The following is a 14973-nucleotide window of genomic DNA, read 5'->3' as shown; positions in this document are numbered from 1 at the left end:
AATGAAATTCGATGTATACTCTAACGGGTGATGACTTTTATTAGACTGACTGTCATTTGCACCGACCATATAGGAAAATCCGAGAAAAATGTCATTTGCATAATAATTTGGAACATTGTGTATTTATTTATTTATTAACAAACTTTGGATTTTTTTTCAACACTTGAATAAAAAAGAACCTAGACATGTTTGGTATCTACGAAGTCATAATGACCTGGATAATCATAATGGCAGGTCAGTTTTAGCATTTGGTGAATATGGGAAAAACAAAATCCAAAAAATAGTTGTGGAATTGAACTTTTTTTGAATTTCACAGCAAGCACTTCTATTTTTTCCCCATTAGCCAGTACACAATATGGTAAAACTAATGTAGTTCAAAAGTACAACTCATCCCGCAAAAAAACAAGCCCTCAAATGGCCATATTGAAAAATAAAAAGTTATGGCTCTGGGAAGAAGGGGAGCAAAAAACAGAAACGCAGAAACGAAAAAGGGCTGTGGCGTGAAGGGGTTAGGTCAATTTTTTACATAAATGTTAGTCTCTTTTTGTCCCATTCAATAGAAAATGGCAAAAAGCATAATTCAGAATTCTGATGGATGTCAAAGTTCCGAAGATATGGCGACACAAACATTTTGTTTTTTTTACAAAGTATTTTTATTGTGCAAACATAGGAAAGCATAAATTAAACTATTAAAGTGAACCTGGCAGCTAGAACTGGGAAGTGCGGGGATTTCGCTGACATTTTCAGAGAGCCCGGAGCACACTGCAGCCTTGCACCACCAAATACCCTCTCCTCCCAGCCCAGGGCCCACAGCACCACCACTGACCTGCTTCCTGCAGCAGCAACTGTGCCTCCTGAGACCCCGCTCCACCACAGCTGTCCCCCTCTGATAAGCTACCGCCGCAAAAGCAGGCTATAAGATAAACCACCACCATTTTCTTAAAACATTTTTTTCCTATTTTCCTCCCCAATTTCCTCCCTATTTGGGGAGCATCTTATAGTCCGCAAAATACGGAGATTCTCGCATCTGCTTAAAATAAAAATTCAACATGTGTTAAGTCCATACACATCTAATGGCTGTGCCAGTTCTGGGGTGGCTATGGGCTGGTGTTATTAGTCTGGGAAGGGGCCAATAACCATGGCCCATTCCCAGTCTATTAATATCAGCCCACAGCTGTCTGCTGAGCATTTGCTGGTTATCAAAAATAGGGAGGATGCCACACCAATTTTTTTTTTTGGGGGGGTCCCCATTTTTAATAACCAGTAAAGGCTACGCAGGCAGCTGTGAGCTGTTATTAATAGGCTGGGAAGATCCATGGATATTTGCCCCTTCCCAAAATAATAACACCAGCCCCCAGGTGTTTGCTTTCCCTCAGCTGGTTATTAAAAATAAAGAAGACCCCAAGCCATTGTATGTATTCGCTAAATACAAGACCAGAAAACTACACATGCAAAGCACTTATTATATATCTCACTGACATGTTTCTAGCTATACTATTCGGGCTCTGAATTTACAGTACTTGGCTGATGACACACTGGTTTTCCTTTGAGATGTGTGTGAAAATCGGATGACACACGCATGGTTGTGTGCTTTGCTATTTTTTTTTTTTCTTGCACCCATTGACTTGCATTGGCAAGTCTCGTCCGATTCACCAGGCCACTCGCAGCATGTTGTGATTTTTGTCTCAGTCTGATCCGATGAGAAGAGAAGAAAAAAAATCTCAGATAAGCACTAAATCAGTGAATAACATTAGTCAGAGCGGAATCCGATTTTTTTTTTTTTTAATCGGATTTCACTTGTCCGATTTAGATGCAGATGAGAACGATCTCTAAAGTGCTTAGTGGCAATCCGACAATGTGCCAGGAGTCTACTATCAGAAAATATATAAGCTTTGGTGGTGAAAATCAATTTATTAATGTTTAGTAATTTAGTTTATATTCGTACACGTCAAAAGTGCAAACATTGTCCTAGTTACCAGAGACGTAAAATGGGAAAATGTTAAGAAACCCATGGCAGTGAAAGGGTTCATTGCTGTTTTACCTGTTTCTTCAACGACACTTTGTTCCTCTATCTTCTCTGTAGGTACTTCCTTTTCCACTAGGGTTTTTTCAGTTGTATCCAATTCTGAATTTTCTTTTTAAATGACATAATACATTGCATTAGATGTGCATTATACTTTTTTTGTACCGTAATTGTCTTAGTTAAGCCATGTTCACATTATCAGTATCCGGTCAGCATTTTACATCAGTATTTGTAAGTCAAAATCAGGAGTGGAACAATCAGAGGAAAAGTATAATAGGAACACGTCACCACTTCTGGATTTATCACCCACTCCTGGTTTTGGCTACAAATACTGATGTAAAATACTGACCAAATACTGATAGTGTGAACGTGGCCTTAGAGACATTAAAAACTGTCTAGTTATTACACAAATTAGATTCTAGTGTTAGACGTTAATGTTTTAAAAGGAACCTGTCATGTTGAGAATAGTATCTGATCTGCAGACTAGATGTTGTAGAAGAGAAGCAAACCAGATTGATGTACATGTTTGTGAGATAAGTTTCAGGAAAATTTTCATTTAATCAATTGAAATGTCTGGTGTTTTTATACATATGAGTCCAGTGGGCGGTCCTATTCAGTAACTAGCACTGAATGACTGTGTATGCAGAGATAGCTGTCAGTCACTGAGTAGGACGAGCCAGGACTCTTATGCATAAAACACAAGAGATTTCAATGAATAAAATACAGGTTTTACTGAATCTTTTCCAACAAACCTATACATCATTCTGTTCAGCTTCTCCTTCTCGATACCACACTGTCCACAGATTAGATTGCATGTACAATGTAAGGGTACCGTCACACTATAACATTTCGATCGCTACGACGGTACGATTCGTGACGTTCCAGCGATATCGTTACGATATCGCTGTGTCTGACACGCAGCAGCGATCAGGGATCCTGCTGAGAATCGTACGTCGTAGCAGATCGTATGGAACTTTCTTTCATCGCTGGATCTCCCGCTGTCATCGCTAGATCGGTGTGTGTGACACCGATCTAGCGATCTAGCGATGCGATCCAGCGATGCGTTCGCTTGTAACCAGGGTAAACATCGGGTAACTAAGCGCAGGACCGCGCTTAGTTACCCGATGTTTACCCTGGTTACAAGCGTTAAACTAAAAAAAAACAAACAGCACATACTTACATTCTGGTGTCCGTCAGGTCCCTTGCCGTCTCTGCTTCCCGCACTGTGACTGCCGGCCGTAAAGTGAAAGCAGAGCACAGCGGCTGTGCTTTCACTTTCACTTTACGGCCGGCAGTCACTGAGTGCGGGAAGCAGACTGCAAGGGACCTGACGGACACCAGAATGTAAGTATGTGCTGTTTTTTTTTTTTAGTTTAACGCTTGTAACCAGGGTAAACATCGGGTAACTAAGCGCGGTCCTGCGCTTAGTTACCCGATGTTTACCCTGGTTACCCAGGGACCTCGGCATCGTTGGTCGCTGGAGAGCTGTCTGTGTGACAGCTCCCCAGCGACCACACTACGATTTACCTACGATCACGGCCAGGTCATATCGCTGGTCGTGATCGTAGGTAAATAGTATAGTGTGACGGTACCCTTAGAGGTTTTCCCTAAGGGGGATCTGTTAGCAGGATTTCACAAATGAAACTATTTATATGCACATGTAGTTTTAAAGAAAAGTCCAACTATAACTTCAAATGGCCAATCTGTTCCCCCATTACTGAGACATCAGCATTTTGAATTGATGTGCAAATGTTAACATGATATATAATGCCAGCCCTACTCCCCGTCAAGTGCTGCCTCCTTCTGCTTTACCGATAGCTCCTTTGCTGAAGTTACACGGCATAAAGGCTGTCAGCAAAGCAGGAGGAGGCAGATATTAGTCCTGGAGTGATAGAGGCAGAGAATAGCCCTCGAGTGATAGAGGCAGAGAATAGTCCTGGAGTGATAGAGGCACAGAATAGTCCTGGAGTGATAGAGGCACAGAATAGTCCTGGAGTGATAGAGGCAAAATAGAGCTGGAGTGATAGAGAAGTCTTGGAGGCAATTGGGTGAGGAGCGAATAAAGGTACCTTCAAACTCAGCGACGCTGCAGCGATACCGACAACGATGTCGATCGCTGCAGCGTCGCTGTTTGGTCACTGGAGAGCTGTCACACAGACAGCTCTCCAGCGACCAACGATTCCGAGGTCCCCGGTAACCAGGGTAAACATCTGGTTACTAAGCGCAGGGCCGCGCTTAGTAACCCGATGTTTACCATGGTTACCAGCGTAAACGTTAAAAAACCAAACACTACATACTTACCTTCAGCTGTCTGTCCTCCGGCGCTCTGCTTTCCTCTGCACTGTCAGCGCCGGTCAGCCGGAAAGCAGAGCGGTGACGTCACCGCTGTGCTTTCCGGCTGGCCGGCGCTGACACAGGATGCAGGAGGAGTGCACAGAAGCACAGCGCCGGGGACAGACAGCTGAAGGTAAGTATGTAGTGTTTGGTTTTTTAACGTTTACACTGGTTACCAGTGAAGACATCGCTGAATCGGCGTCACACACGCCGATCCAGCGATGTCAGCGGGAAGTCCAGCGACGAAATAAAGTTCTGGACTTTCCTCAGCGACCAACGATCTCCCAGCAGGGGCCTGATCGTTGGTCGCTGTCACACATAACGATTTCCTTAACGATATCGTTGCTACGTCACAAAAAGCAATGATATCGTTAACGATATCGTTATGTGTGAAGGTACCTTAAGCGTGGAGGAGAGAAGGAGGTCTTGGGAGGACCAGAGATTACGTGAGGGAAGATATTGAGAGATTAGTTTGGAAATATACGGAGGAGAAAGGTTATGGATGGCTTTGTAGGTCAGTGTTAGTAGTTTAAACTGGATACGCTGGGAAATTGTGAGCCAGTGAAGGGATTTGCAAAGAGGGGAAGCAGGAGTGTAGCGAGGAGAGAGATTAGTTAGTCCAGTTAAGGACGGACTGGAGGGGTGTGAGAGTGTTAGAAGGTAGGCCACAGAGGAGGATGTTGCAGTAGTCGAGGCGGGAGATGATTAGGGCATGCACAAGCATTTTGGTAGAGTGAGGGTTGAGGAAAGGACGGATTCTGGAAATATTTTTGAGCTGGAGGCGACAGGAGGTGGCAAGAGCTTGGATGTGCGGTTTGAAGGACAGGGCAGAGTCCAGGGTTACTTCGAGGCAGCGGATTTTGGGGACAGGGGAAAGTGTGATTTCATTTATTTTGATAGATAGATCAGGTAGGGAAGATATGTGAGATGAAGGAAAAATAATTAGTTCAGATTTGTCCACATTGACCTTGAGGAAGCGAGAGGAGAAGGAGGAGGATATGGCTGATAGACACTCTGGGATTCTGGACAGCAGAGAGGTGACATCTGGGCCAGAGAGGTAGATTGTCATCAGCATATAGATGGTACTGGAAGCCATAGGATCTTATGAGTTGTCCCAGGCCAAGTGTATAGATTGGGAAGCGTAAGGGCCCAAGGACAGAGCCTTGAGGGACACCAACAGAGAGGGGGCGAGATGAAGAGGTAGTATGGGAGTAGGAAACACTAAATGTGCCGTTGGTAAGGTATGATGATATCCAAGATAGGGCGAGGTCTTTGACCCCAAAGGAAGAGAGGATCTGTAGTAGGAGGCAGTGGCTAACTATGTCGAAGGCAGAGGACAGGTCTAGAAGGAGGAGTATAGAGAATTGTCTGTTATCTTTGGCTGTAAGTAATTCATTAGTAATTTTGGTCAGGGCAGTCTCAGTGGAATGGTGGGGACGGAAGCCAGATTGTAGGTTTTCAAAGAGAGAGTCAGATGCACAGTGAGAGGAAAGTTCAGCATGGACGTGCTGCTCAAGGAGTTTGGATGCAAATGGGAGCAAAGATATGGGGCGATAGCTGGACATACCGCTTGGGTCAAGGGATGGCTTTTTGAGGATAGGTGTGATTGTGGCATGTCTGAAAGCAGTGGGGAAGGTACCAGAAGGTAGTGATAGGTTGAAGAGATGGGTTAGGGATGGGATTAGTGTGGTTGGGGAGGAGGTGGGATGGGATGGGATCAAGTGCACAAGTGGTAAGGTGTGATTTGGAGAGAAGATGAGCAAGCTCCTCTTCAGTGATTTTGGAGAGGGAAGTTATGGGGTTTGGGCATTGGTCTGGTATACAAAGGGGTTGTGGTGGTTTGATGACAAAAAATTACTATATTAAAGGGAATCTGTCACCCCAAAAACCGTATATGAGCTAAGGCCACTGGCACCAGGGGCTTATCTACAGCATTCTGTAATGCTGTAGATAAGCCCCTGATGTAACCTGAAAAGGTAAGAAAAACAGGTTATATTATACTCACCCAGGGAGGTCCCGCTGCGGTCCAGGTCTGATGGGCGTTGCGGTCTGGGTCCGGCACCTCCTATCTTCATACGATGATGTCCTCTTGTCTTCCTGCCGCGGCTCCGACGAAGGCGTACTTTATCTGCCCTGTTGAGGGCAGAGCAAAGTACTACAGTGCGCAGGCGCTGGGAAAGGTCAGAAAGGACCGGCGCCTGCGCACTGCAGTACTTTGCTTTGCCCTCAACAGGGCAGATAAAGTACACCGGAGCCGCGGCAGGAAGACAAGAAGAGGACGACATCGTATGAAGATAGGAGGCGCCGGACTCGGACCGCGACACCCATCGGACCGGACCGCAGCGGACCACCCCTGGGTAAGTATAATATAACTTGTTTTTCTTACCTTTCAGGATACATCGGGGACTTATCTACAGCATTACAGAATGCTGTAAATAAGCCCCTGATGCCGGTGGCCTTAGCTCATATACGATTTTTGGGGTGACAGATTCCCTTTAACACATTACTTCGATTAACTGCTGTTTTAGTACTATGAAATTAAATAACTACATGATGTCACGTGAAGAATATACACCCATTTATTCTGTATAATTCACTTACCTTTCTCATTATGGTCTTCATCCACCACACTTGATATTTCCTTGAGTTCTTCTTCCTTTTCAGTTTCTTTCTGAAATTCTTTCATTAGAGTGACAATAATAGTCATTACATTACACTTTTATTAATGAAAAGATTATATCCATTTAGTTTTTCAATTTTTTCCATTACTGAACTCTATTTATTGAGTTGAAATTAGTGATGAGCGAGCGTGCTCGGATCAGGTGTTAGCCAAGCATGCTTGGGTGCTAATCGAGCATCTCGGTGTGATCGAATACTATGGTCGAGTCGCTGCGGTGCATGTCTCGTGGTTGTTCGACAGCCGCAACACATGCAGTGGTGGCCTGTTTGTTAGGGAATCCTTGCATGTGTCGCGGCTGGACGAACATCTGTGAGACATGCACCGCAGCGACTCGGCCATAGTATCCGATCACTCCGAGACGCTCGATTCGTACCAGAGCATGCATGGATAATACCTGATCTGTGCTCGCTCGCTCATCACTAGTTGAGATCTGACAAATCTAAGAAGCTATCAGTGCCCTCTCCCTGACATTTTTCAACATAGCTCCCAAATCCTTAAAAAAACATTTCAGAAAGAAGAATTTCAAGTTCCATGTTGTATAGAAACACACCAATCCAAAAACTATCATTTTCACACTGTCCAGTTACTTCATGGATGGAAAGTACGCCTTATTTTGGGATTAAGAGACCAGTGCAGATAGTGCATTAGGATTTCATAACTATTCTGACATATTAAGGCTATGTGCACACGTTGCGGATTAGGCTTAGGAATTTCTGGTGCGGATTTTGCCTCTCCTGACAGAAAACGCACCTGCGGATTTGTCGCGTTTTTTTGTGCGGTTCTGCAGCGTTTTTGTGCGTTTTTGCTGCGTTTTTTACCCCTGCGGTTTTCTATAATGGAATGGGTACAAAAACGATGCAGATTTACAAAAAAGAAGTGACATGCTACTTCTTTTAAACCGCAGCGTTTCCGCAGCGGAATTTCCGCAAAGTGTGCACAGCATTTTTTTTTCTCATTGATTTACATTGTACTGTAAATCAATTGCAGTGCAGAAACACTGCAGATCCGCAGAGAATCCACACCGTGTGCACATACCCTAAAGGACACTTTAGAAATTACCATAGTTTCTTTATTACACATCCACTGAAAAGTTATGGTGGGAAATTCACATTCAGCTTGCTCGCTCAGTACATACAGACAGTGCCATTATTAAGATTGAACATGTCCATTGAATTAAAACATAGTAATAAAAGCAATGTACTGTTTTTTTGTTGTTGTTTGTTTGTTTGTTTTTTTCTTAAGTCAAAGGTGTTTTTTTAAGAAAACCTAAAGAGTAACCATGTTCTATTTTTTTATTTAAAAAATCAATAGTACACATGAAAATAAGCATCATTGTAATATATATATATGCAGCGCCCCAGAGTCCTGGTTGTTGCAGTAATGTCGCTCTGCCACTAAGGGGAGTGATGTTATGTCTGATTGCACTAAAGGAGTTCACCTGACCAGGTATCACAGTCACACATTACACTTCACACTCCGGCCACCAGGGGGAGCAAAAGGCACTATGTATTAGGCCACTCCTCACACTGGTAAAACTGGGGGTTGGATAGGAAGTTAGGACAGAACGCAGCCTGGGAGAGCTCCAGGGAGGACCTGTCAGGGGTAGGTTCCTGGCAGGTACCTAGCAGAAAGGACAGATCGTTACGGAGCCGCGCCTGCACTACCTTGCGGCGGCATCCTAAGGAAGGACACGAAGCGAAGGATATTGTGGAGAAGTGAGAAACGAAATCGCAGCACAAGGAGATAAACCAGTAGGAGTTGTGCCCCGAGATCGGCAACATCCTACTGAGGTGCGTAGCCGGTGGCCGGAACGCCGAGGAAGTAACAGACTTCAAGCATTACTTCAAACAGCGGCAGGACAGTTGATTATAGGTTGGCTGTCTACCTTACATCACCTAAGCAGACATAGGGGGCAAACGTGGAGAGGGGCGTCTCTAGGGTCCCAGAATAGCTCCGAGCCTTCCCATCAAACGGGTGCATCCTAGCCAGATAAACTTGGGGGACGGAGAAGAGAAAGAACGAATACGAAAGTTGTGAGGACTATCCCGAATGCTCAGCAGGGAAGGACTACAACACACAGGTGCTAGTTTGTAGGCACTGATTTCCACCTGCAAAGGGAACTCTGGATGTGCCTTCGGACCGGCCGGACTCAGCCAGCCCTGTTAGCAGTGCTCTGGATTGCGGATCCCGAAGTCTTCAGTAAAAAGGTAAAGAGACTGCAACCCTGTGTCCTCGTTATAACCTGCACCTCACATCATCGCCACCTACACTACTGGGAAGCCCTGGGGATATACTTCACCTGTGGGAAGGTATACCATCTAGCTGCCATTCCATCACCACAGCGGACCCCTAAGCAGTGTCGGTCACCCTGACCGAATACCATAGGTGGCGTCACGAACCCTTGACAAACTTTCATTTACCCTTTCATTGGACGCCCCTTAGCAGGGTCACGGACCGGGTCCAGCCACCGTGACAACCCCAGCACCAAGACCGAGAGGACCGGTATCGAGTACCCAGCGGCCCTGCGTCTGGGGGCGCTCCATATAACAAGATAAATCAAATCTACTTCTTTCTCCTCCAGGACTGATCATTCATTCTCAAACTTCTCTATTCACTGAAGACATTTTTACATTATCTAGATATAAGATGGTAGTTGGTACTGATGAGATTCTATGCTGGTGGAAGCAGGAGTTAGGATCTAAAAGCAGAGCTTCTCCCTTCTCCTGCCTACATAGAATCTTGTCAGTAGCGCCTATCATCTGCTATCTCAGTAATGGGAACATTTGTCTTCACAGAATACAGATTTCACCTGTGAATAGTGAAGTTTGAGAATGAATGTGTGTGATGCCGGTGGGTGTGGACCCATTGCACAATTGGCCAGGCTTACCCTGGAGTACCGTGACTAAGTGGCTACCCGGTCTCCAGTAAAGCCTCTGATGGATAGTGTTGGGCCCCAGGGTAGCCACCAAGTGCCACTGTAGGGCAGTGCCCAGACCTACAGTAGCTGATCAAGGGAGTCAAGGCAGGTAAAAGCGGTACAGAGGGCACAGACAGACGTGGTCAGACAGTTTGAGATTGGGGCAGGCATCACAGGTTCAGGATACAAAGCCTAGGTCAGGAGTGGAGAGATCAGATGGAACGGGTGGACAAGCAGGGTTAGTAACAGGAGACAAAACAGGAACACACCTTGACTAGAACCTAGAACCATAGCTCAGGCAAGGAGTGGAGGGAGGAGCTGCATAATATACCCCCTGCTGGCAGCAGAAAGGCCAAGGAAGCTAATATCTGCAGGACACAGCAGGGTTAAATTCCTGCAGAGACTGGCCATGTCTCCCTATATCTAGATGGAGACAGCAGGAAGATGCAGCAGTGCTGGCAAGTGCTGCAAGAGGCAAAATTCAGGAAGACGGCCTGACACAAGTGGAATCAGAGTGGTGACTGCAATAGGTAGAATGGAACTGAGAGGGTGCGTGAGTCACCAGCGTGATAATGTGTACTATTGATGTATGAAATAAAATTAAAACAACGGTTACTAATTAAATAACTATACAAAAAAATTACCAACTGGACAATAGTGTATCCAAGTGTCCAAAAACAGACCAAAAGCAACAAAAACTGGAGGCAAGGAAAGAGGATAAGATGGGAGTGAGGCACATTTTCTTATACCTTCTGCTTTCAATAATTTCTCTTGCTGTAACTTTTGTCTCACAGCTTCTATAGCTTTTTCAGTGGCTTCTTCACAAGCTTTCTCAATGGCATTTTGTTTAGCTTCTTCAATATGTGGTAAAATAAGGACAGACATATCAAATACCTAAAAATACATATACAGAACATATCAATGAGATGATTTTAAATTACATAGAAGACGTTCATCTCCTAATCCTGGCACTCAGAAAGTTGCAAGGCTGGACGGCAGTGCTCGCCAACTTGAGAAAACAAGAACAACCCTTTAGGCTATGTGCACACGTTGCGGTTTTTACCGCGGAACCGCGGCGATTTTGATGCTGCGGGTCCGCAGCAGTTTCCATTGCGTTTACAGTAAACATGTAAACCAATGGGAAACCGCAAACCGCTGTGCACGTGATGCGGAAAAAAACGCGCAGAAACGCAGCGGTTTACAATCCGCAGCATGTCACTTCTTTGTGCAGAATCGCAGCGATTCTGCACACATAGAAATGCATTGATCCGCTTACTTCCCGCATGGAGCTATACCCACCATGCGGGAAGTAAGCGGATAATGTGCGGTTGCTACCCGGGGTGGAGGAGAGGAGACTCTCCTCCAGGTTCTGGGAACCATATTTGTGGTAAAAAAAAGAATTAAAATAAAAAATAATTATATACTCACCTCTCAGCGCTGGACGCGGCCGTCCGGTCTCAGGGTTGCTATGCGAGCAGGACCTGCGGTGACGTCGCGGTCACATAACCGTGACGTCACGAAGGTCCTTATCGCATAGCATCTTTGGAACTGGACCGCCGCGTGCAGCCTCGAGGAGATTGGGACGTCAGAGGGTGAGTATAACCTTTTTTTTTTATTTTTAACATTACTATTGATGCTGCATATGCAGCATCAATAGTAAAACAAGTGCAGGAGTAACCCGCAGCGGAAACCGCAAGACAAACCGTGATAAATCTGCAGGGATAACTGCAGCAGTTTTCCCTGCAGACTTATCAAATCCGCTGCGGGAGAACCCGCAGGGACCCTTCCTACGTGTGCACATAGCCTTAAAGTCAGGAAGGCAAAATGAATATTACATGCATTACTACAAAGCATGTATGCATAGCATTGCAGAATTATTATTATAATACATTTTTATTATTATACATTTTTTATAGCGCCATTTATTCCATGGCGCTTTACATGTGAAAAGGGTCAAATATAGACAAATACATTAAACATGAGCAAAAAACAAGGCACTAACAGGTACAGAAGGAGGGAGGACCCTGCCCGCGAGGGCTCACAGTCTGCAGGGGATGGGTGAGGATACACTAGGAGAGGGTAGAACTGGTTGTGCGGTGGTTCAGTAGGTTGAGGATCACTGCAGGCTGTAGGCTTGTCGGAAGAGGTGAGTCTTCAGGTTCTTTTTGAAGGTTTCTATGGTAGGCGAGAGTCTGATGTGTTGGGATAGAGAGTTCCAGAGTATGGGGGAAGCATGGGAGAAGTCTTGGACGCGGTTGTGGAAAGAGGAGATAAGAGGGGAGTAGAGAAGGAGATCTTGAGAGGATCGAAGGTTGCGTGTAGGTAAGTACCGGGAGACCATGTCACAGATGTATGGTGAAGACAGGTTGTGGATGGCTTTGTATGTCATAGTAAGGGTTTTGAACTGGAGTCTCTGGACAATAGGAAGCTAGTGAAGGGCTTGGCATAGGGGAGAGGCTGGGAAATAACGGGGAGGCAGGTAGATTAGTCGGGCAGCAGAGCGTAGGGTGGATTGGAGTGGTGCCAGAGTGCTAGAGAGGAGGCCAGAGAGTAGGAGGTTGCAGTAGTAAAGGCGGAAGATGATAAGGGTGTGCACTAGTGTTTTCGTGGTTTCGTGATCAAGGAATGTGCGGATCCGGGAAATATTTTTGAGTTTGAGATGGCAGGAGGAGGCAAGGGCTTGGATATGTGGCTTGAAAGAGAGGGCAGAGTCGAGAATCACCCTGAGGCACCGAGCATGGGGAAAGTGTGCAGCCATTGACATTGATGGATAGGTCTCGTGGAGGGGTAGAGTGAGATGGGGGAAAGATGATGAATTCTGTTTTCTCCATGTTCAGTTTTAGAAAGCGAGCAGAAAAGAAGGCCAAGATAGCAGACAGTGTGGGAATTTGGTGAGTAAGGAGGTGAGGTCAGGTCCGGATAGGTAGATCTGCGTGTCATCGGCGTAGAGATGATACTGCATACCATGGGATTCTATGAGATGTCCCAGGCCGAAGGTGTAGATGGAGAAGAGTAGGGGTCCTAGAACAGAGCCTTGAGGAACACTGACTGACAGACAAGGGGCGAAGTGAGGAGGTGGTGTGGGAGAGGGAGACACTGAATGTTTGATCTGTTAGATATCATGAGATCCAGGATAGGGCCAAGTCTGTGATGTCAAGAGATGAGAGGATCTGTAGCAGGAGGAAGTGGTCCACAATGTCAAAGGCAGAAGACAGGTCCAGGAGAAGGAGGACAGAGTAGTGTCCCTTGCTCTTGGCAGTTAGTAGGTCATTGGTGACATTAGTTAGAGCAGTTTCAGTTGAGTGATGGGGTTGGAAGCTAGATTGTAACCGGTCAAAGAGGGAGCAGGAGGAGAGGTGGGAGGACAATTCAAGATGGACATGTTGTTCCAGTAGTTTTAAGGCATAAGGGAGAAGAGATATCGTGAGATAGCTAGACACAGACAATGGGTCGAGGGAGGGCTTTTTGAGGATGGGAGTGATCATGGCATGCTTGAAGGATGAGGGGAAGACACCTGTTGTGAGTGAGAGGTTGAAGAGGTGTGTTAGGGTTGGGATGAAGACCGTGGCAAGGTTAGGGATGAGGTGAGACGGGAGAGGGTCAAACGTGCATGTGGTGAGGTGTGATCTTCTGTCATGGTGGAGAAGCTGGTTTTGGAGGAACAGGGTTGAGCAGCTAAGAGAGGCATTGGGCGCTGTGGGCCAAAGCCTTCTCTGATCGTATCGATCTTCTGTTTAAAGAAAGAGGCAAAGTTTTCAGCAGAGATGAGAGGGGAGGGAGGAGGTGCAGGGGGATGGAGTAGAGAATTGAAAGTGTTGAACAGCTGTTTAGGGCTGTGAAACAGGGAGGATATGAGAGATGAGAAGTTTGTTTTGCGGCAGTGAGCGTGGACTTGAAGCTGGCGAGGGACTGCTTGTATGCGATGAAGTGCTTGGTAGAGTGGGATCTCTTTCATCTCCGCTCAGAGACCCTGGAAGCCGTCTCAGTTTTTTGGTCAGGCTGGTCAGCCAGGGCTGCCTGTTGATTGTACGAGTTTTGCTATGCATGAGCGGGGCAGCCGAATCGAGTGTTGCTGTTATTGTGGTGTTATAAAAAGTGGCAGCAGCATCTGTGTCATGAAGGGAGGCTATGTCTGTAAGAGGGAGACGGGACTCAGAGAGTGATAGTAAAAGGAGGTGTTTGAGATTTCTGCGAGGGTGAGTGAGTTTGTGGAGTGGGGGTTGCACACTAGGAGAGGGAAGAGAATGTCAGTAGGTTGTAGTCAGACAGGGGGAGGGGTGAGTTAGTGAGATTAATAAGGGAGCAAAGGCGGGTGAAGATGAGGTCCAGTGTGTGGCCATCTTTGTGAGTGGCCTCAGAGGACCATTGAGTGAGGCCGAAGGAGGCAGTGAGCGATAAAAGTTTAGGGGCAGCTGAGGTGGAAGCGTCAATGGGGATATTGAAGTCACCCATGATGATAGTGGGGATGTCAGCAGAGAGGAAATGAAGTAGCCAGGTGGTGAAGTGGTTGAGAAAGGTAGAGATGGCTAGTTCTGGGGGGCGGTAGATGACAGCCAGCTGGAGGTTGGCAGGGGAATAGATGCGGACGGAGTGCACCTCAAACAAGGGAAGAGTAGCGGAGGGTGGTAGCGGGATTGGAGTAAAGGAGCAGGTGTCGGACAGGAGCAAGCCAACTCCTTCACCACCTTTGTTGCTGGGGCTAGGGGTGTGAGAGAGGTGGAATCTGCCATAGGAAAGCGCAGCTGGAGAGGCTGAGTCAAAGGGGGTGAGCCAGGTTTCAGTGATGCCAAGGAAGGAGAGTTTGTTGGTGATGAAGAGGTCATGGATAAATGACAGTTTGTTGCAGACAGAGCGTGCGTTCCACAGTGCTCCAGGAAGGGGGACCGGGGAATTGGTTCTGGATGAATGGGTATGAGGTTATCATGGTTGGGAAAACGTGTAGGATCGTGGCAGGGGGTTAGAAATGAGTGTGGGGATGTGTTGAGGAGGGACAGGATTTGGAGATACATCACCAGCGAT

At 46.2% G+C, this 14973-nt stretch overlaps 1 protein-coding gene across 3 annotated transcripts in view; it reads right to left on the bottom strand.

Moving 5' to 3' along the window:
- Window positions 1-14973, bottom strand: part of AK9 (adenylate kinase 9) — a 234122-nt gene that overhangs the window by 82479 nt on the left and 136670 nt on the right. For all 3 annotated transcript variants that reach the window (XM_069726227.1, XM_069726228.1, XM_069726229.1), the window contains 3 exons: window positions 10704-10848; window positions 6959-7036; window positions 2042-2134 (listed from right to left, as the gene is read on the bottom strand). In XM_069726227.1, the coding sequence (XP_069582328.1) occupies window positions 2042-2134; window positions 6959-7036; window positions 10704-10848 (316 nt within the window). The remainder of the gene's footprint in view (window positions 1-2041; window positions 2135-6958; window positions 7037-10703; window positions 10849-14973) is intronic.

Source organism: Ranitomeya imitator, chromosome 5 (genome assembly GCF_032444005.1).
Source record: "Ranitomeya imitator isolate aRanImi1 chromosome 5, aRanImi1.pri, whole genome shotgun sequence".
In the NCBI taxonomy this organism is placed as follows: Eukaryota; Metazoa; Chordata; class Amphibia; order Anura; family Dendrobatidae; genus Ranitomeya; species Ranitomeya imitator.
Note: the sequence above shows the minus strand (reverse complement) of the source record. Positions and strands in the feature narration are given on the sequence as shown.